The 22071-nt window shown below is 42.9% G+C and overlaps 1 protein-coding gene across 1 annotated transcript in view; it reads right to left on the bottom strand.

The window, feature by feature from the left end:
- Positions 1-22071, bottom strand: part of LOC117522987 (cilia- and flagella-associated protein 46) — a 316276-nt gene that overhangs the window by 5596 nt on the left and 288609 nt on the right. Inside the window, exons 55-58 of the mRNA XM_034184405.1 lie at positions 14982-15094; positions 11210-11291; positions 5017-5153; positions 1324-1419 (exon numbers count right to left, since the gene is read on the bottom strand). Coding sequence (XP_034040296.1) covers positions 1324-1419; positions 5017-5153; positions 11210-11291; positions 14982-15094 — 428 coding nt within the window. The remainder of the gene's footprint in view (positions 1-1323; positions 1420-5016; positions 5154-11209; positions 11292-14981; positions 15095-22071) is intronic.

The following is a 22071-nucleotide window of genomic DNA, read 5'->3' as shown; positions in this document are numbered from 1 at the left end:
TTATTATTATTATTATAAGTAGTAGTAGTCGTAGCGGTCTGAAAAAGGCAGCATTATTAATTGAGCATGTGGTCTGTCCAGGAAAATATCAGTCTAAGGTGTTGACAGTACAGACCAAGCGTTAGTGAGGTCTGTGCAAAATACACAGAGGTCTGATATTTCCGTACAGACCGAGCAAGCAAGGTTAATAATTTATTATATGGCTGTTTTTGTAGCTGCATGTCCATTTTGCATGTCCCTTCTCACATGCACGCGAGCACTCCGTCCTGCCAGCGCACCCTCTTCCTAATGAGAGGTAAGTTTAGTGCTGGGAATGTGAGGTTAAGCAAAAATTTGATTGCGTGGGTGAGTGAGTGAGTGACAGCTCCAATGTTGGTGGCATCTGACAGCAGTTTGTGTCATCTGACTGTTGTCTGAAATATGTTTTGGCTGCATCCTGCAGGTGTGCACCAGGCAGTCTGGCTGTGCCTCCTTCCTTCCTGACTGCATCTGGATTATGACCATTTTTGCTGTGTCGGCCGAGTTCCTGCACATTCTTGCTATGTGTGACGGGGGCTTAAGAAATGTCTAAGAATTCAGGGAATTCTAAGATTTTTCTTAGAATGATGTCACTAAGAGCTACTTTTATCCTTAGCATGCTTTGTGAATAAGGGCCCTGATCTTTATGTCATATCTGTGATTCTCTTTTTGAAAGTTCTGACACACTGTCACGTCATGAAGATACATGTCTAGGAGACAAATGTGTTTGGAGTGCATCATGGAAAAAGCTGTGTCAGAGTGTGTCGCATAGCCTGCTGTGGTAGGTGGGTTCACCCCTGAAAACATACCTGGAAAAGTTAGGCATGGGTTTGACATTTTGATGACATGTTTTGTGTAACCCACCACTGGGGAATTTAGAAGAATTCATTCTCAGCTAACCTACAAAATCCAAAACTCTACAATCAAAATGTCTGTAAAGTGGCACAGGACTATATCTGTTTAATTGGAAATTCATGATGTCTGCAGTTAATAACAACAACAAAAATGCTACAGACAAAACTATCATCTTAATCATTTAGTGATGACAGCCATTTTTATACACAGTCCCTCCTTTTCTAAAGAGGTCATAAGTACTGGAATTAAATCTGAATCACTGCACTTTAAGGCTATAGTGACAATTTGCATTCAGTTAGAATGTGTTGTGGTCAACAGCAAAAAGAACATCACTGTCAAATATTTATAGGTATGAGTGTGAGTGTTCTCAAACCTGACAGACAGCAGAACATGATCGAGTGTGTCTGTGGACTTATATTAACTCTAAATACAAACATTATGGTGGATTACCATGTGATCCTTTGTAAAGCTCCTCTGAACTGCTCATGTGTTCTTTCCTCAGCGTATGGACGGCCTGACCAGACGTCTGCTTCACCCTCAGCAGACCTACAGCACAAAGTGTCAAACACACTTTATCAGTAGGTAGCTGCTGTCACAGCGCCATTTGACAAGATTTTAGGGACCACATTGGAAATAAGCATCTTTTCACTTTCTTGTGTTATCCTGGTTTTTAATGTTGTCATATGTACAGTTGTGCTCAAACGTTTACATACCCTGGCAGAATTTTTGTTTTTCTGGCCATTTTTCAGAGAACATGAATGATAACACATATGTCGATTGAGGCCAAATGGTGTCAGAATGACACATCCAGCCACAGTCGGGAAGTATTGAGGTGTGTGTTGTGAAAGTGTCGTGACACGGACCCACAACAGGGGGCGTAAATGAACGGACAATGGATAAGCCAAAAGTAACAATTTAATGTTGTGAATCGCACAACGACGTACAGGCAATAACAATATAGTGACTGTCAATCATACACCAGGTGACGTGTGGGCAGGCTCGACGATAGAAGACGCCTGGCGAGAGAAGAGCCGGATCCCACACAGCTTCCACTGCCAACGGAGCTGAAGAACACCGGAGCCGCCAAGCCCTGCGCCCCAGTGGCCGCTGTCTTCAGCAGTCAGACCCGGTACTGCTGGCAGAGAACAGAGACAGTCCTGATGAGTGTGAGGTCGCACACTCAGTAATCCCACAGTCTGTATTCAGTAAGGAGGGAGCACCTCCACCTCCAATCACACACTCGTGCAGCTCCTGTCTAACCACTTATCTGGTTGGGGTGTGAAGCGAAGCCGTCGCTGATCACACCAAACGCCAATCCCACAGATAAGGCAACACCACAGGAAAACGGCTGCAAAAGAAGTTCAGACTATTACACAAGGTTTTGTTCAGCAGAGAAAATTACCTGATTGGTAGTTGATTTCTCGGCGGGGAGGTGGAGTTGCAGTCCGGCCTTTAAGGTGGTGGTGATGATGTGGATGAGTGACAGCTGATGCTGATGACGAGTAACAGCTGTCACTCCCGGTTGCTATGACGCCCTCTGAGCATGAAGCCCGCACTTCAAGCAGGGCGCCATCTGGTGGTGGTGGGCCAGCAGTACCTCCTCTTCAGCGGCCCACACAACAGTGTGGACTGAATGAAGACTGATGGACAGCACTCTCGGGGCAGTCTACATAGTTGCTCGCATTCGCTCGGCTGTCCTGAGTGTTTTATACAGTTCAAAACACTCTTGGCGCTGTCGAGATGGGACGCACATCTGACAGCAGTCTATGTGAAGTTTGTGTGCCATCTGATCGCAATCTATATATTCTGATGGTGTCCTACCAGCATTTGAAATGATCTGATCGCGGTTGAATGAGCTCATTCGCTTTGCTGTGATGGATCGTCACAGCAAAGCCTGCTGGCATGTTGTGCCATGTATGTCCACCTCCACTGGACCCTGGCCAGTGGAGGGCAAAGGAAATGTTGATATGTAATAACATATATGAGGCATGCATTCATCATGTGCAGTGAATGTGAACAGCACAATCAAACAGAAAGCACCGTGTGCCACTGCAGGTCAATGCGTCGCACAGCGCATACCGCCGCAGACATTAAATATTGTATTAATTATTGTACTGATCATATCTGTGACACCACGGGCAGGTGCGCCTCTCTGTGGTCTCATGTGCAGTAATGCATTATTGCACGCATCAGAGGCTCAGAGCTGAACAAATCTCACCGCTGTAATATAAATATTATTACTTGATCACAATCTAATTCTGAAGGAAATATGACGTGGAACTGTTTCGCCCAGCCATGACAAATGGTAAATGGTAAATGGACTGCATTTATATAGCACTTTTCCATCTGCATCAGATGGAAAAGTACACACTGGGAGCAATAGGGGATTAAGGACCTTGCCCAAGGGCCCTTAGTGATTTTCCAGTCGGGCTGGGATTTGAACCGAGGATCTTCTGGTCTCAAGCCCAACGCCTTAACCAGTAGACCATCACCTCCCCTTTTAAACATGAATCTCACCTTTGGCACAGCCCCAGGAGTGTTTCACATTGCAGGGCGGACATGAGCCAGGGACCACAGCCTGTGGTGAAAACCCTCTCACCTGGCTGCTGTGTGCTGCAAACAACCACAGCATAAATAAATCCCAGGTGATAATCCATCTAGACATCGCAGTGTACAGAGTTGCATTGTGCTACTGGAGTGAGCAACAAAATAAAAAAAGAAAGTAAAGTTTGCTGGAAAGGCTGTGTCTGTCGACTGTTGTGCGCATGGAAAAGCTTGGCCCACTGCCAGCAAACTTTAGTAGCAAAAGGTGTCCAGTGGCTGACAACGGCACATAAGCGCGCCCCACACACACGTATAGTGGCTCATTCAGCCATTATGAAAACACACACACTGAGCATTCATTTCAGCACCTGTTCTATGCACGCACATGCACATGAGGTCAGTAGCGCTGGGACGAGGGGGCAAGCGAAGATTTCATAAGTGAGTGAGTGATCGCACCGTTGGCAGTTTGGACACGTATGGCGTGAGGCCAGTGCATACATTGGTTGTTCTCCAAAGTCCAATACCAGCAGGACCTGTGCAAAGGGAGGACACAGTGCTGCCTCGCACTCCAGTGCCGTGTTTGCCATCCAGACGTATGGACATCGGGCAGTCTTCAGCACCTTTTATGGTCGCCTGACAGCAGTCTGTGTTATCTAACTGTTGTTTAAATATGCTTTGGATGCGATCATGCAGGTGTGGACGAGGTAGTCTGGACGGGTTCTGCCCACAGTGCACACCTCTTTCCCTCAGATTGTCCAGATTATGGCCATTTTTGCCATGTCGGCCTGGCTCCTGCACATTCTTGCTATGTGTGATGGGTGCTTTAAAAAGAAGACCTGAAAGTTTAGCTACAAATTGCCAGAATGCACATTTGAGGCACAAGCCTACATTTGATCTGTTTTGGTGAAAGAATATCCTTCTCCGCTCTACTCCACTATGAAGCTAAGAGTGGTGATGCAAAATGTAAAATTTGAACTGTGCACAGTTTCTCCAATCACAGCCACATAGGCCTATAACTTCTTCTGGGTTGTCTGGGTGTCTTGGTGGCTTTCCTCACTCTTCAACTTCTTGTACATTCACTCAGTTTTTGAAAACTGTCTACTCCATGCAGATTTACCATAGAGTGCCATACAGCTTGTATTTCTTTGTAATTAATGTAAATAAAGTCCAAGACATATTCAGTGGCAGTTTTACCATCAGAGAGCCTCGTCCACAACGACCACAAAAGGCTCCAAGCTGACACTGATGTTAAAGGAGGCAACACACGATATTAAGAACAGGGGTATGTAAACTTTTGATCAAGGTCATTTGGGTAGTTTCTGTTGTCATTATGATTTAAAAAGAGTAAACACGGTTGTTTGACAATAAATGGCTTCACCCAACCACAAACCATGAGTGAAAAAAAGTTTTTGTGTCATCATTCACATTCTCTGAAAAATGGTCAAAAAATAAATCAAAAATTCTGCGAGTATATGCAAACTTTTTAGCACAACTGTACATGTTTTGTTTGTATGATTCATTATTGGCCAAATAAATAAAACAAAAAGACCCAATCATTAAGTCTTCACAGTGACACTAATTTGTGTGAGTGAAACCTACTGTCCAAAACACTGGCCATGGTTTGCAGATTGGACTGTGGGCTGCTGTGCCACTGGTTGAGGACAATGCTGCCAACACCACCCAAACTCAACAGCAAAGCAGTTTCCAATGGTTTTTCCAGGGATAACTTCCATACACTGTAGGAGAGGAAAGAAGAGAGAAACAGAGACACAGGGTCAATAGTTTATATGGGGGGAGCACTGACACAGCAATTTAAAGCCAGCCTCAGACAGGACAAGCTGACAGGAAATTAAGCGGATTGGATAACAAATCTGGGCAACAATGTACTGTTTGTTATGTGCTGTAAAGACAGTCTCCCTTATGTGATTTGTTGGTGTTCGGTGCAGTCAAGGAGCTTTCAGGTTGTTCAAAAGCATAAGAAAAAATCTTGTTACGAAGGATGTGTTGTGACAACTAAAACCCACCTTTTACACAACAGAAATATCTGGGTGCACACTATGGGGGAGATCAACAACCCTACTCCTGGAGATCACGTGCCCTGTATGATTTTCATCTCTCCCTGATCCATCCACTTCTAACTGGTTGAATCAGGTGTGGCCAGCAAATCGTTGAAAAATAGGAGTTCAACACATCACTATTTGCAACAGAATTTATTTCTTCACTAATGGGTACAGAAATGCCTCTAGAATAACATACTAAAATTTACTAATGGATGAAAGACAAAATTAAAATGTAATTCAGGTTACATGACATTTGACTTTGGTATATTGCGGCGATAAATGGATACACAATATATTTCCTTATATAGTTTCTAAATACAATTACGGATGCAACATATATCACCACTTTCAGTTGCATGTCTGGTATTTCCTTGCATGGAATAGGGCTTTTGACGCAGTTTGACTGTGTAAAACTGTACTTGAATAATGAAGCCTCAATGTGTTGTATTTCTTAAATAGAGTATACCTATCAATGAATATACTTTTAATACCATAGAAACCATATTAACTATTCCCTTCCTTACTTGTGAATATGTTGTCAAGTAAAGTTTGACGAGACTTGGAAAGGAAAGAGGTTGTTTGATTTCTTTGCATTCAGGATAACTGTCTCTTGAACAACTGAATTTAGGTAATTCTTGATCAACTTTGCAGTTGTTTCTGCTATTCCCTTCTTCTCAAGATCAGGGCATGCCTGTTTTGCTGATGCATAGAAATCATGCAGAATTGTTGCAACAGTACTCCACATTGTAACCACATTTTTCTTGCCATTGATTTCAATAATGGTTGTCTCATTTCCATAGTGTTTCTTTATCTGTTCTTTCATATGAGTAAAGCCATATACTGTAGCATCTGTGCCAGCCAGGTATTTTTCCATTTTCTCAGTCAGGTCATTGACTGTGCTGTCATTGACTGCGCCTCATCGCTTTCTTGCAGATATTCTATGACCTTTGCAAAAGCCTCTACTTGTACTGCATCTTGTGGTCGACCAAGTTGAAAACCTTTGGTACTTGCATCATCAGAGATATATTTTAGGTATCTGCTTACCAGTTCTAAAGTTCACATTACAGGCCTGGTGAGTACAGCATCTGCTGCAGGTAGTTAGAGACAAACTCCAGTCGTGACTTCACCTTAAGACTCCAGTCATCCTTCTGTCCTAACATGCAACTGAGGCTGCAGTTTTGAAATCCTATGTCCTGATAGGTGTGAGGATGAAATCATTCTTATTGCCATCATAAATATCTCCTGCTCCACAAGAAAAGACAGTTTGGAAAAGACAGGGGACGCAATACAGAAGCCTGTGGTTAAATAACCCTGGTTAAATAAAAAACAATCACGGGATTCAAACCTGCAATTTACAAAAACTCTGATTACCAGATGGAAACTTTACCACTGTGCTACAATCACTGTCTTATAACAAGAGAGTAAAATGGCTAAAATCAATGAGATCAACATATTTTTTTAAAAAAAGCACCATAGTAACTGACAAAACAGCATTTGTTACGGCGTATTTTTGGTGATATGTGACTGAATGTGGCGTATTTGTGGCACTGTTGGCTTGTCATATTGTCAAAGTCCTGCGCATGACATTAAGATTGCCTGCTGCGTGATCTGACGGTTCGTTACACATGCAGCAGCCTGCCATCGTGTGCTGTGTGCAGCTGCTCCAGCCCGGCTGTGTGCGCTCAGACGTGGCTGTCCGGCCCCGATATGATCATGTAAATACATATCAGCATGTCATGCAATTGTGCTCTCCCCCTGCATGCCACATGTTTGTGGGGGGTGGGGGGAGGACAAATGCGCACAAATGCGATACACATGCAGGTCACATGTGTGTTGCTTTTTGCAACGCCACACTCGTGAGGGCACTTAGACAAATTTCACATCCACCTCGAAAGTGATCGTACTCACTGTTTTCATGCTAACAGCATGAATGGCCACACATTTTCTGAGTGTCAAGCGAGCGGTGTTGGATGTTCATGTGTGTCACCTGGTATTTGGCAGACACCTGCCGCGAGAGGGATCGAATAGGCTCTCACAGGGCACTCTTTCAGCCGCTGGTGTGTGGGAATAATTGTAGCGACAGGTGTGCGAGGCATTGGAGACAGCTCCGATTTTTCATGAATATCATGCAATTCCTCCTTCGTGCGCTAGTTGGCTTCAATCGTGACATATGTGAAGGGGCCCTTAGCTAAGAACACTGAACAATGGACATTGCTAACTACAATCTGGGCTCACAAACCATTTCAGCAGGGGATGGCAAATCATATTTATACAACCCCAATTCCAATGAAGTTGGGACAATTGAATTCAATTGAATACACCACAAAGACAAGATATTTAATGTTCAAACTGATAAACTTAATTGTTTTTGTGCAAATATTGGCTCATTTTGAAATGAATGCCTGCAACACGTTTCAAAAAAGCTGGGACAGTGGTATGTTTACCACTGTGTTACATCACCTTTCCTTCTAACAACACTCAATAAACCTTTGGGAACTGAGGACACTAATTGTTGAAGCTTTGTAGGTGGAATTCTTTCCCATTCTTGCTTGATGTACGACTTCAGTTGTTCAACACTCCGGGGTCTTCGTTGTCGTATTTTGGGCTTCATAATGCACCACACATTTTCAATGGGTGACAGGTCTGGACTCCAGGCAGGCCAGTCTAGTACCCGCACTCTTTTACTACGAAGTCACGCTGTTGTAACACGTGCAGAATGTGGCTTGGCATTGTCTTGCTGAAAGCACGGATGTCCCTGAAAAAGATGTTGCTTGGATGGCAGCATGTGTTGCTCCAAAATCTGGATGTACACAGAAAATTACTAAGACTGCAAAAATTATTTCCACCGTGCCCGACATTATTTCCACCGCATGGCGAAAAGCGCAGGTGGAAAAAATTCTGGGCATGGTGGAAATAATTTTCGCCACACGGTGGAAATAGGCACGGCTATGGCATAGAATCCCTCCGCCAGTTGGTGATTTTCTGTTCCAATTCAAACGACAATATGGCACCCGAAACGGCCGGTGGAAATAATTTCAGGGACGGCTATGCCACGTTTTTGAGCTGCTTTTAGTGTCCGAGAATCCCTCCGCCAGTAGGTGATTTTCTGTTACGATTCAAACGACTTTATGGCACACAAAACGGCCAGTGGAAATAATTTCAGGCACGGTTATGCCACGTTTTTGAGCTGCTTTTAGCATCTGAGAATCCCTCTGCCAGTAGGTGATTTTCTGTTCCGATTAAAACGACTTTGGCATCCAAAATGGCATAGAATCCCTCCGACTTTATGGCACGCAAAACAGCATTAAATGATGAAAAATTAGCACCAACACTCAATGCCGAAGGCACCGCCATGTTGAAATAAACTCTTCAAAGACATCATTTGAACTAGCCAATCAGCGAGGAGATCCCTTCAAATAGCGCTAGGTGCATGTTTGCCAAAATATCCACTTCAAAAATTAAAATGAGAAAAAAAATTTTGAAGCAACATAACAGCTACAAGAGCAGAAATAAGTTACACTGTGGACAAAAATAGTATGTAAACAGCTCAAAAGTCAGTAGTTTTATATATTTATTTTTCATGCATTTGTTGTGTTTGTGAATGCAAATAGTGAGCCCTTAGCTCAGTTAAGCTGTGCGTATTAATTGTGTGATTTGCTGCTTTTGTTAAAGATGATGTCTGTGTTTGGGATTTTATTTTTTATTTATTTACTTTTGTGTGTTCATTTTGTATAATGTTTATGAAAGGTGAGCCGTTCCTGTAACAGTTTATAAATATAATACAGAGATAAACTATGACTATTAATACTGTGATTTACTGCATTTGATAAAGATGACAGTGTTTGGGGTTTTATTTTTATTTTTTTATTTTTTCATTATTCCGAGTGAAGGTGGAAGACTTCTACACACAGACGTTAGGTGGCTCAGCAGAGGTAAATTTATGGAACATTTTCTGAGTTGCCCGAAATTAAAGAATTTCTGAAACGTTCAAACCATGCTGAATATGCACAACTTCTGGATTTAGCCTTTCTTAACTTCTTGCCTCCTCTCAGTGCCAGAAGTCCCACTAAGGTAGGGAACAACTTTTCCAACTTTAATAAGGCGTTGTGTAATTTGAGTTGTTTGTTGTTGTGTTGTTACAGGCCAGTCCTAGACCTACTTGTGCTTATTCTTTGCACCATGCACATTTACTTCAATAATGCCGTATTACTGTTAAAACTTTATCTTTGTGCCAGGAAATTGTGTTATTATATTGGTGCACAATAAACTGTGGCTATGCTATGGCTTTTGTTATATCTTGACAGATCTCGATACACTGTCAACTGCAAAAAAGGTTGGGCACCTGTGATTTAGTAAGTTCAATATAAGTGCAAAATATATGTAAAAAAAGATTATTTCCATTGTGGTCCATTTAAAAATCAAATGCCAAAATAGAAGTAATAATAATAAAATAATAATAATAATAATGTGTATATGATAGCATAAACAATTCATACATACATTAAAACAGTAAATTAACATTAAAAAATTACATAGTTAATAGAAAATAAAAGGGTTGAGTTCTTCTTCTAAAAATGGTTGAGGTCTAAGGTTCTAAAAACATTCTGGAAATGCCACTTCCAGTCATTGTAAAAACTTTGCTTAATTTATTACAACCCTTGAAAAATGTCTGCTACCTAGTTTATAAACACAACCCAATCTTGTGTCCATGAATCTCCATGGGCAACACGCTACTTTAATATTTTACACGTCATGAGGAGAATTTTAAAATCTACTCTCAGGTGAACAGGCAACCAATGAAGAGTAGTCTGTACTGGGTTAATGTGATCAAATTTGTGAATTCCCAGCACAATGTGAGCAGGTGCATTTTAAATCAAATGTAGACATTTCACATTCTTGTGCAGTAACCCAGAATACTGTGCAGTAACCCAGAAAACATATCAGTAATCAATTCTGGAGGACACAAAAGCATGAATCAGTGTTTCAGCATCTGCATCAATGCAATCGATCAAATCCTTGCAATATTAGGAAAGTGAAAATTAAAAAAATCATTGCTGTGGTTTCACTTCAAGCACAATATGATGGGGTTCTGCAGTAAATGGACTGTAGACACAATGAAGATGGTCCTGGCACTGTGAATCTGTCAGTTCATTATCCATCCATCCCTCCATTCCTACCCTCCATTGTTCCTAAGGGCGAAGGTGCAGCAGAGCAGTGAACTTTACCCTTCATACTTTCTCCAAGTCTTCATATGATCTTTGTGTGCTCTCAGGTAGCTGTCTGATACAAAAATGATTTTCCATATCAGGCATTACTGAGGCATTCTGTGGCTAGTTGTCTTCTGAGTTGAGGAACAATCTGTGCTCATAAAGAATCACATGTTGGAAAGAACAAGTCTTCTACAAGTCATACTGTTTTCTCATTTTTTCCCTTAATCATTTCTTTTAAAGAAGGAAAAAAAAATCATGAATGAGGTCACTGTGTTCAGCTGCTGCCCAAGCTCATAACCAAATCCTCCAGCAAGAGGCGCGCCTTTTTCAGAAAGTCAAAGGACAAAATCAAACATTGTCAGTCTGTGATACATGAAATTAAATGCATATTTTACAGTAATAAAGTCAATACTCCAATATAATACTGAGGTACGCATTTTGTCTCACAACAAAACTATTAAAACTTGAGAGCACAAGCTTTTGTCTTCTGACTACCTTAAACACTGTAAGCCATTTTATTACCTGTTGTGCAGATTGGGGTTTGACTGGGCAAGAATGCTGCCTTTCTTCTGAAGCAGATCAAAAAGCACAGCCATACGACACTCTGAGGAGAAAAAACAGTGCCATTATTTCAAAAGAAAAACATGACTTATCTACAACAGTTATTTCAATAGAAGCTAACAAATACTAAACTTCAGAAAATGAATGCATAACAGAGCATGCAGGGAAGGAGGAGTGGGTGGAGAGAGATGACAGGAGTGAGCTGAGACAGAACAATATCCATAAGACTGAAGCAGAATGGTTACAAGACAGTAGTGAGACCAGCTATGTTGTATAGCAGTGGTGTCCAAAGTCATTCCAGAAAGGGCCATGATGGTGCAGGGTTTCTTTGCAGCCTGGACCTAGACCTGGATTTGTGTGCTGCTGCACTCTGAATTGCACAAATCATTCGAGCAAGCTTCGTACCACATTCTAGGTATTCGTACACGGCTGTACGAATGGTTGTCCCATATGAATACAGTTTGAATTCTGTTTGTTTTTCCAATTAGTGTGATTCGTACAGCATTCGCGCTCTAATGTGACCGGGCCCTAACAAGAACACAGGAGACAGAGCTGGAGATGCTGCGATTTTCTTTGGGAGTGATTAGGATAGACAGAATTAGGAATGACCTTATCAGAGGAACAACACAGGTAGTATAGTTTGGTGAACAAGTCAGAGAAGCAAGATTGAAATGGTTTGGCATGTGCAGAGATATATACCCTGGGTCCCCCAGGGTATATATCTCTGCACATATACAGGTGCTGGTCATATAATTAGAATATCACGAAAAAGTTGATTTATTTCAGTAATTCCATTCAAAAAGTGAAACTTGTATTATGTATACATTCATTCCACACAGACTGATATATTTCAAGTGTTTATTTCTTTTAATTTTGATGATTATAACTCTGACATAGTCTCCAAACCGTCTCACCGAAGCTGTCCCTCTGATATGTTCATACCTAATCCTGTCCATTCTCATCACTCCCGAAGAGAATTGTAACATCTTCTGCTCTGCCACCTCCAGCTCTGCCGCCTGTCCTTTTGTTAGTACCACCGTCTTGAAGCCGTACAACATAGATGGTCTCACTACTGTCTTGAAAACTTTCTCCTTCACTCTTGCAGATATTCTTTGGGCACAAATTACTCCTGCCACATTTGTCCACCCACTCCATCCAGCCTGCACTCTCTTTTTCACCCTCTCTACCACACTGTCCATTACTTTAGGCAGTTGACCCCAAGTATTTAAACTCACTTACAACCCCAATTCCAATTAAGTTGGGGCGTTGTGTGAAATCTAAATAAAAACGGAATACGATTTGCAAATCCTCTTCAACCTATATTCAATTGAATACACCACAAAGACAAGATATTTAATGTTCAAACTGATAGATGTTTTTGTTTTTGTGCAAATATTTGCTATTTGAAATGGATGCCTGCAACACGTTTCAAAAAAGCTGGGACAGGGGCAACAAAAGACCGGGAAAGTTGATGCTCAAAGAACACCTGTTTGTAACATTCCACAGGTGAACAGGTTCAAATCAAATCAAATCAAATCAAATCAATTTTATTTATATAGCGCCAAAGCACAACAAACAGTTGCCCCAAGGCGCTTTATATTGTAAGGCAAAGCCATACAATAATTACGTAAAAACCCCAACGGTCAAAACGACCCCCGGTGAACAAGCACTTGGCGACAGTGGGAAGGAAAAACTCCCTTTTAACAGGAAGAAACCTCCAGCAGAACCAGGCTCAGGGAGGGGCAGTCTTCTGCTGGGACTGGTTGGGGCTGAGGGAGAGAACCAGGAAAAAGACATGCTGTGGAGGGGAGCAGAGATCATTCACTAATGATTAAATGCAGAGTGGTGCATACAGAGCAAAAAGAGAAAAAAACACTCAGTGCATCATGGGAACCCCCCAACAGTCTATGTCTATAGCAGCATAACTAAGGGATGGTTCAGGGTCACCTGATCCAGCCCTAACTATAAGCTTTAGCAAAAAGGAAAGTTTTAAGCCTAATCTTAAAAGTAGAGAGGGTGTCTGTCTCCCTGATCCGAATTGGGAGCTGGTTCCACAGGAGAGGAGCCTGAAAGCTGAAGGCTCTGCCTCCCATTCTACTCTTACAAACCCTAGGAACTACAAGTAAGCCTGCAGTCTGAGAGCGAAGCGCTCTATTGGGGTGATATGGTACTATGAGGTCCCTAAGATAAGATGGGACCTGATTATTCAAAACCTTATAAGTTAAACTCCCTATAAACTTATAGATTAATTGGAAACAGGTGAGTGTCATGACTGGGTATAAAACGAGGATCCCCAAAAGGCTCAGCCGTTCACAAGCAAAGATGGGGTGAGGATCACCACTTTGTGAACAACTGCATGAAAAAATAGTCCAGCAGTTTAAGAGCAATGTTTCTCAGCATTCAATTGCAAGGAATTTAGGGATTCCATCATCTACAGTCCATAATATAATCAGAAGATTCAGAGTATCTGGAGAACTTTCTACATGTACGCAGCAAGGTCGAAAACATGCCCATCATCTTCGATCCCTCAGGCAGCACTGCATTAAAAACAGACATCATTGTGAAAAGGATCTTTCCACATGGGCTCAGGAACACTTCAGAAAACCATTGTCAGTTAACACAGTTCGTCGCTACATCGACAAGTGCAAGTTAAAACTCTGCCATGCAAAGCAAAAGCCATACATCAACAACATCCAGAAACGCTGCCACCTTCTCTGGGCCCGAGCTCATTTGAAATGGACAGATGCAAAGTGGAAAAGTGTGCTGTGGTTTGATGAATCCATATTTCAAATTGTTTTTGGGAATCATGGACGTCGTGTCCTCCAGACAAAAGAGGAAAAAGACCATCCAGATTGTTACCAGCACAAATTTCAAAAGCCAGCATCTGTAATAGTATGGGGGTGTGTTAGTGCCCATGACATGGGCAACTTACACATCTGTGATGCCACCATCAACGCTGAAAGGTACATCCAGGTTTTGGAGCAACACATGCTGTCATCCAAGCAACGTCTTTTTCAGGGACGTCCCTGCTTATTTCAGCAAGACAATGCCAAGCCACATTCTGCACGTGTTACAACAGCGTGGCTTCATAGTAAAAGAGTGCATATACTAGACTGGCCTGCCTGCAGTCCAGACGTTTCGCCCATTGAAAATGTGTGGCGCATTATGAAGGGCAAAATGCGACAACGGAAACCCCGGACTGTTGAACAACTGAAGTCGTACATCAAGCAAGAATGGGAAAGAATTCCACCTACAAAGCTTCAACAAGTAGTGTCCTCGGTTCTAAACGCTTATTGAGTGTTGTTAGAAGGAAAGGTGATGTAACACAGTGATAAACATACCACTGTCCCAGGTTTTTTGAAATGTGTTGTAGGCATCCATTTCAAAATGAGCGAATATTTGCACAAAAACAAAGTTTATCAGTTTGAACATTAAATATCTTGTCCATTGTGGTCCACTTCCAGATTTGTGCAAAATGTTTTTATTGAAATCTTGTGAAATATGTGTTTCAAAAACAAATGTCCCTTATTTTCCGGTGTGACATATGTGTTTTTTCTTCTCCTTGATGTGCGACTCATACTCTCGTGTTACTTATCATCTGGAAAATATGGCACTCGTGCTTGAATGATATTCAAAGGTAAGAATAAGGTTCCAAAGTTGGATTACAATGTAATGTCTTAGCAGATGCCTTTGTAAGTGTGCTAGTGAGATGAGAAATATTGGGGTACAGTACCAGACATATTAAGCACTGCTAGTTTGGCAGGTTGAATGTTTGCCATAAATCGCTCCATTCCCATGTAAATAAAGGCACTGCATCTGCACAGTGTCTCCTCCATCTGAGACAGACTTGGAAGACAGAAAGAGAAAAGGAATCATTAGCATGGTTGAAGTGATTATGGACTCTAGCTGCATGGCGTGTGCAAAATGCATGGCAAATGCAGATATTATAATGCCTGATAAACGTGTATGATCAAAAAGATGTCTGTAAGTACAGTTTTTTGAGCTTTTAACACAGTGTCCAGATCCCTTTTGAGATTAATTCTTCAGATAAGATCAACCAGAATGTTACTCTTTAAACAGGACTGAACCAAGAGGGATACTAAGAGACAGGTTTTTCTCTTGAGAAGAGATGGGGAACCCTGGCTTCACTGACAAAAAGCCCAACCAAGTTTTTTCTATCCATCCACTAAACCAGCTGATACTCGTTAGTTCAGCTCTTCAGGCCAGTCAATTAACTACTCAGTGAAATCACCTATTTTAAGTGCATAGGGAATACATCCAAAATCCAGGATTTCCCCACCTCATTCATAGAGCCAATGGAAGCTGGCAAAAGAGACATAACACTGGAAGTTTCTGTGACAGATGAATCAACAGATATGTGAATACTGCATTCTCCAACATCTGTTACATCTACTGTCTGTGAAGTGTTCACTGTCCACCATGTGTGGCCATGCACAAGATGCTCTTTCAGCTGTTTTTTTTTTATTCTTTATTTTCAACAAGTGGAAAAACAACACCAAGTGTTAACAGTACAACCATATGTATACCTTATCATATGCCTGTTTATGTATCACACCCTGTATAATGCCCAGATGTATTGTATCAGCCCGAGTCCGAAGGACTGATACAAATTAAAAGGGCTGATTCGTGCAAGTGTCAAGGTGGCTTAACTGTTATGTGCAGACGCGAGTTGAGGAGCGCGACCAGCGTCTGACTGAACCCAGCGCTAAATAACCAGAAAGCGGTTCCAAAAACAAAACAATTTTATTTTTCTCCCGTGCAATAATTGGTGTACAACATAAATGTGCGTTTGTCTGGCGAGGTGAAGGACGGCGCGCTCTCCAGCGCCGAAATGGATCAAAGCTCGGCGCTTCTGGACCCAGACTCACCGCCGAACACCCCCCAGGTGGATACGACAAACTGACTCTGTGAAGGATGGAAAAGGTGAGGTAAGTCAACAGCTACAACAAATATCCTTCAAAGGCACGCACTGTCAGCAACACATTCAGGTCTGAATTTAAGCTTTATGTAAATGAGCAGCTTCTCACAACAGGTGGAGGATCATCAGTCCGTACGCCACGGCAGTGAGAAGGGAGCTGCACAATTCTCATCAATGTTCAAATATACTGCGTAACAAAATACCAAATTACTGTTAACACTTATTCAGACAATCAATCACCTCTGATGTGTGCTGACAGCATGTGTCCCTCACCCGTCCTCCTTCACAGGCACGATGTGTCAAACCCAGGCGCGGTCCTCAGCGTCTCACAAATGAACGTCACAAGGTCGAGTTCCCGGCAATTCTGCTTGAACCACTCATGGCTTAAATGCAGAACGCCTTCTCATTATCTGCTTCAGCTGAAAGTCTTTAAGTTTACACGTGAGCATCATCCACAGGTGCAGCTAATAATGCTGATGAGGGTGAAGGACTCTTCTGCCAGCACCGTCTCCACAGACAAAAACCAGTTTGCATACCACCTGGAGAGCAAAGAAAAGAAAACAACACCAAAATGTCCAGCCAAACCCCCCAACACACAACAGTACCCCCCCATCAACGGGAAGCCTCCCGGCGACCGAACAGACCAGGCCCGAGAACAGCACCTCCCTCCGGGGTCCTCGTCAGGAAGCAGATGGCATAATGCTCCCAAGGTCCACCGCAGACAGCAGGACAGGGCACCGCGGCTGAAAGGCCGGCCCCAACATACAAGAAAAAACACAAAACCCACCCAAACCCATCCCATCCAACCCCGGGAAGAAAAGAAAAACACCCAAATCCAAAAACCCAACATAGCCCCAACAACACAATACCAACATAAATTCACAAAGAAAAATAACAAACAACCCCCCCAGAACGACTTGCAGAGCACAACACCCCCCAGAAGACCTTTACCGCCAGTTCCAGGAGTAACAGCCAAAGCCGGAATCCCAAAGAGGTCCCCAGGTATTCATGGAGCAACAGCGCCCCCCAGAGGACCGTACCATCAACCCCAGGAGGCACCCTCCCCACAACCCAGGAACCCCAGACCCGGCCACACTTGGCTAGTTGGCCCCACAAGCCAATTCCACCCCAGAGGACCGTCCCATCAACCCTGGAGGTGGAACCTGGAAGGAAATATAACAACACAAAAATCCAACCCCCGGCGGACTTCATTAAAACACCCCGGGGGCAAAATAAAACAACTGGCAAACCCTGTTACCCCCCCCCAGCACCCCGAAAGACCCCAGATCACTCCCAGAGCCTATCGTTAGCCCTATTTTGGCGAACGGCACAAAACTACTAAGCTGGGGAAGGAAACAGGAAAAACTAACCCGGTCCCATCCCCGAAGCGCAGCGGAAAACCGGAAAGACATCCGGTGCCCCAACCCGACCATACCACCAGCCTATTGGGAGGGGTGGAACTACCGAAATGGCGAACGGCAACAGATCGGCCCACCACTCCGACTGAGGTATGTTCCCGCTGCACCACACCCCGGTAACACCAATGACGAACGGTCAAAGGCCCACCGGGGCTGGAGAGGAACCGGGCCCTAACCAAACCCAAAAAAATGCCCCTGACAACCCCCCCAGGTGCAGAGGTCTTCTAAGAAACGCTCAGCGTGGCCAACCTGCACCACCCCACAACCCAAAAGACAAAACGGTCTCAGAGCAATGTGAGGTTGGGGTTAGGGAAGCAGGGAAATAAAAAACAACAAAACAAAACGACCCAATCCTCAAACAGAAAATACCTAAGTCCAAATAATGAAAACAAACGATACCCTGAGTCCAGCCGAGCTCCGATCTGCCAGTCGTTCACTCCACCAGAACCGCCTCTAAATCCCCAAACAATTTATAACCCCTTACAAAAAAACAAAAACAGCCCAAATAATTTTTTTTTTTTGTGTGTCCATTATTATGCCTGTCCAAGAACACCTGGAGATATCCTTAAAGGATCCTAACAATGGAGAGTTATTACTCCACCACGCAGTGACCCAAGCTAAGATGTCACCTCGGAGCAGCTTTGTCACATATGAGACACAGCTACCATCAAAAGAGAAGGAAGCCGGTCGCTGAGCAAAAACCAGAGAACATTGCATCAAAAACGGAGCACAGGTTTCGACGTTTCCCGCATAAGGCTCCGAATGACCAATAATTGGTTCGGAAGCCGACTCTCTGGGTGACGGAATTATCTGCACCGGTATTGATGGTGCCGCAGCTGGAGCAGCAGGAAGCGGAACGGCTTGCGCTGCAAGCTCCGTAATGCGGGCATCTGTTTAATTTGATTTACGAGAGGCCGTAATTGCTCCCATATCTTCTCCAAGTATTCTTGAACTTTTTCAGCAAAAGGAACCGCTTCTGCCGCTGGGTCCATTTTGGAATGGCCGGGAACTACTGTTATGTGCAGTCGCGAGTTGAGGAGCGCGACCAGCGTCTGACTGAACCCAGCGCTAAATAACCAGAAAGCGGTTCCAAAAACAAAACAATTTTATTTTTCTCCCGTGCAATAATTGGTGTACAACATAAATGTGCGTTTGTCTGGCGAGGTGAAGGACGGCGCGCTCTCCAGCGCTGAAATGGATCAAAGCTCGGTGCTTCTGGACCCAGACTCACTGCCGAACACCCTCCAGGTGGATACGACAAGCTGACTCTGTGAAGGATGGAAAAGGTGAGGTAAGTCAACAGCTACAACAAATATCCTTCAAAGGCACGCACTATCAGCAACACATTCAGGTCTGAATTTAAGCTTTATGTAAATGAGCAGCTTCTCACAACAGGTGGAGGATCATCAGTCCGTACGCCACGGCAGTGAGAAGCGAGCATGTGTCCCTCACCCGTCCTCCTTCACAGGCACGATGTGTCAAACCCAGGCGCGGTCCTCAGCGTCTCACAATCGAACGTCACAAGGTCGAGTTCCCGGCAATTCTGCTTGAACCACTTATGGCTTAAATGCAGAACGCCATCTCATTATCTGCTTCAGCTGAAAGTCTTTAAGTTTACACGTGAGCATCATCCACAGGTGCAGCTAATAATGCTGATGAGGGTGAAGGACTCTTCTGCCAGCACCGTCTCCACAGACAAAAACCAGTTTGCATACCACCTGGAGAGCAAAAAAAAGAAAACAACACCAAAATGTCCAGCCAAACCCTCCAACACACAACATTAACCCTCCTGCTGCTGACCTCCAAAGGAGCCGATGCAAATTGGCTGATCTCTCCTGCCCCCAGAGGAAAGGCACATTGCTCGAATTTGATCCCTGCACTGGCACGCAATCTGCCGTACCAATGAGTAAACCCACCGTAAACTGTTGTAAATTGTGCATGAACTGTGTGCGGTTGTGTGCCAGTGTTGCAAAGAAATTTTTAAATGTTCAAAATTTCTGGCAAGCATTAATTTCGTGCCACTTGCATGAACTAGTCGTGAACATTGCGGAACCTATTCAAAAGCATTGTGTCACTGCGTATCACTAAGTGTCATTACATGCATGGCATCTGAATGATTATGACCAGATGTTTATCTATAATAAACATAACTTTACAGATACATTATCAAACTCATAAGAAGGAATGAAAAGGCAACTGTTTTACCAATCCATTACAATATATATACATTATGAATAAACTACCTTTGAGACAAGATTCCAAATGTGTTCTCCACCACACGATGCATACGAGACAACCTGCAGAAGTAGATAATTTCTCAGATTCTGGGAGTTCTGAGCGCAAATGCGTCATCGGCTACAAAATGATTATTTTATATAGTGTGGCATCCAGCAGGACATAGCAGGATGCATTGGCACGACGAATTGCACTTCAGTGCAGGGATAAAAGTGCCAAGGTGCCTCACTGGATACCTCTGCATCTGTTGTGGAGCTGTGTTCATTTACATAGAGGAGATACGAAAAAAGTCAGGGCATGTGACTCATTTTTAGACGGTGTCTTGACATTCACTTGTTTGTAAAGGTTGAAAAGTGTGATTTTCACAAGTCTTCTGATGCATATTTTTAGGTTTTGTTATCTCTCCTAGTGTGGATATGGAGATGGGCGTATGCCAGGTTTTAGTGTGTACGCACGCTTTGTACATGATGCCCCAGAAACTCGCTTGGTTTCTCCACCATTTAGCACAGTGTTTGAGCCAGAGATAACAGGAATGAGATAACAGGAATGGGACAGCAGAACATAGTTGCAGATACAGAGTGGGAACTGAGGTTGGGCAAATAGGATAGTTTACTCTTTATTTGATGTCCTTTCTCAGTTGACTCACAAGTGGACACACTGGTCATTACCAGAGTAGATCTTCACAAGACTGATAATGCTTCCACTGACTCTTCAGCATCACCTCTTATTTAAATAGCATGCATTAAACTGAATGTAGCTCTTCTTGTGTGGTGTAATTTGTGCTAACAATAAACATAAGATGATGATATGCAAATGCCAGATTATTGTGTTGCATATTACTGATAACATTTAACATGTTTAGAAGGATAAGTACATACTTTTGTTGCACAGACTTGTTAACAGCATTTAGAAAAAAAACAAAACAAAACACACTGATATATTCAAATGTTGCACGCAGAAATATATGTTGTGTGAGCAATGTATGCTATTTTTAAAAAATGCCATGAAACAAGAAACTGAAATTAAGGGAGAAAATTTAAGTTAATAATTTTAAAAAAAGGAAAATTCAATTAAATCACAATGACAGAAAATTATGATGATTCAAGGTTTTTTTTTTATATAAAAGATTGGATTAAAGAAAGCTCTGACAGAGGGTCAAAGCAGAAAGAAGAAGAAGAAAAAAAAAACCTAGACCTGCACCTGCAAAGCCCTGAATGATGAAGTTCCATGACCCAGAGTTGAACTCACAAGACCTGGGTGCTTTCCAGAAAAGTGATCTCAACAAACCTGGATACTTCCCCAAAAATGATATCATTCACAGGTGTTTTTATTGGTTTAAGACTTGCTATATTTAGAAAAGACCACCATTTTAGGGTGGATAAATTGCCCTCTTCATGGTATTTAAAATGAACGCAAACCAGTGTAAAATGAAGCAGTTCAGGTGTTCTTGATGACTGTGAATTTCCAGCAAATAAAAACAATTACTCTGACACTTTGATTTTTTTATTACGTTTCTGGACACCTTTAAGGAAATCTTTTGAACAATTAAAACACTTATACCCTCTTCACACATAGCCGGAATCAAGCAGAGTGGCATCGGAATTATGAATCGCCACACATCCAAAAAGTGCCCATTTCCAACATTTCAGTTCCAAAACATTCTGACAGCCATCTGGCGGCCCCGAGTGTGATGCACATGTTCAAAACTCTCCGAGTGCGGTCGAGATGGGACACCTATCTGACAGCGGTCCATGGGCAGTCTGAGGACCATCAGACCGCAATTTACATATTCCGATGGTGGCAAAACGGGATCCGAAATGATTTGAGCACATACGAGGGAACCTCGAGATAGATCTGGCACTGCAAAGCCTGCCGGTATGACCTGCATGTGCCACGTATAATAATGTCCACCCAGAGCGCAAAGGAACTGTTGATATGTATGTGGCATGCTTCATCACAATAATAATTATGAATTATTATCATGTACAGTGAATGTGAACAGCGGCTATCAAACCGAAAGCACCGTGTGCTACTGTGCACACACAGCCGCAAATCTGAACAGGCTGTTATATCCACAATAGATCTTACAGTACAGATATTTGTTCATTCCTTCCCATGGGTGACTTAAATAATGAGTATTGTCTCCATCATAACATGGGCAGCTGCGCCTTTCTGTGGTGCACAGTAACATGTCATTGCACGCATCAGGCTCGGAGCTGGACAGATCTCAT

The sequence above is a fragment of the Thalassophryne amazonica genome, chromosome 13, assembly GCF_902500255.1.
Source record: "Thalassophryne amazonica chromosome 13, fThaAma1.1, whole genome shotgun sequence".
Lineage (NCBI taxonomy): Eukaryota > Metazoa > Chordata > Actinopteri > Batrachoidiformes > Batrachoididae > Thalassophryne > Thalassophryne amazonica.
The sequence above is the reverse complement of the archived record's forward strand: the minus strand, read 5'-3'. Positions and strand labels throughout refer to the sequence as shown.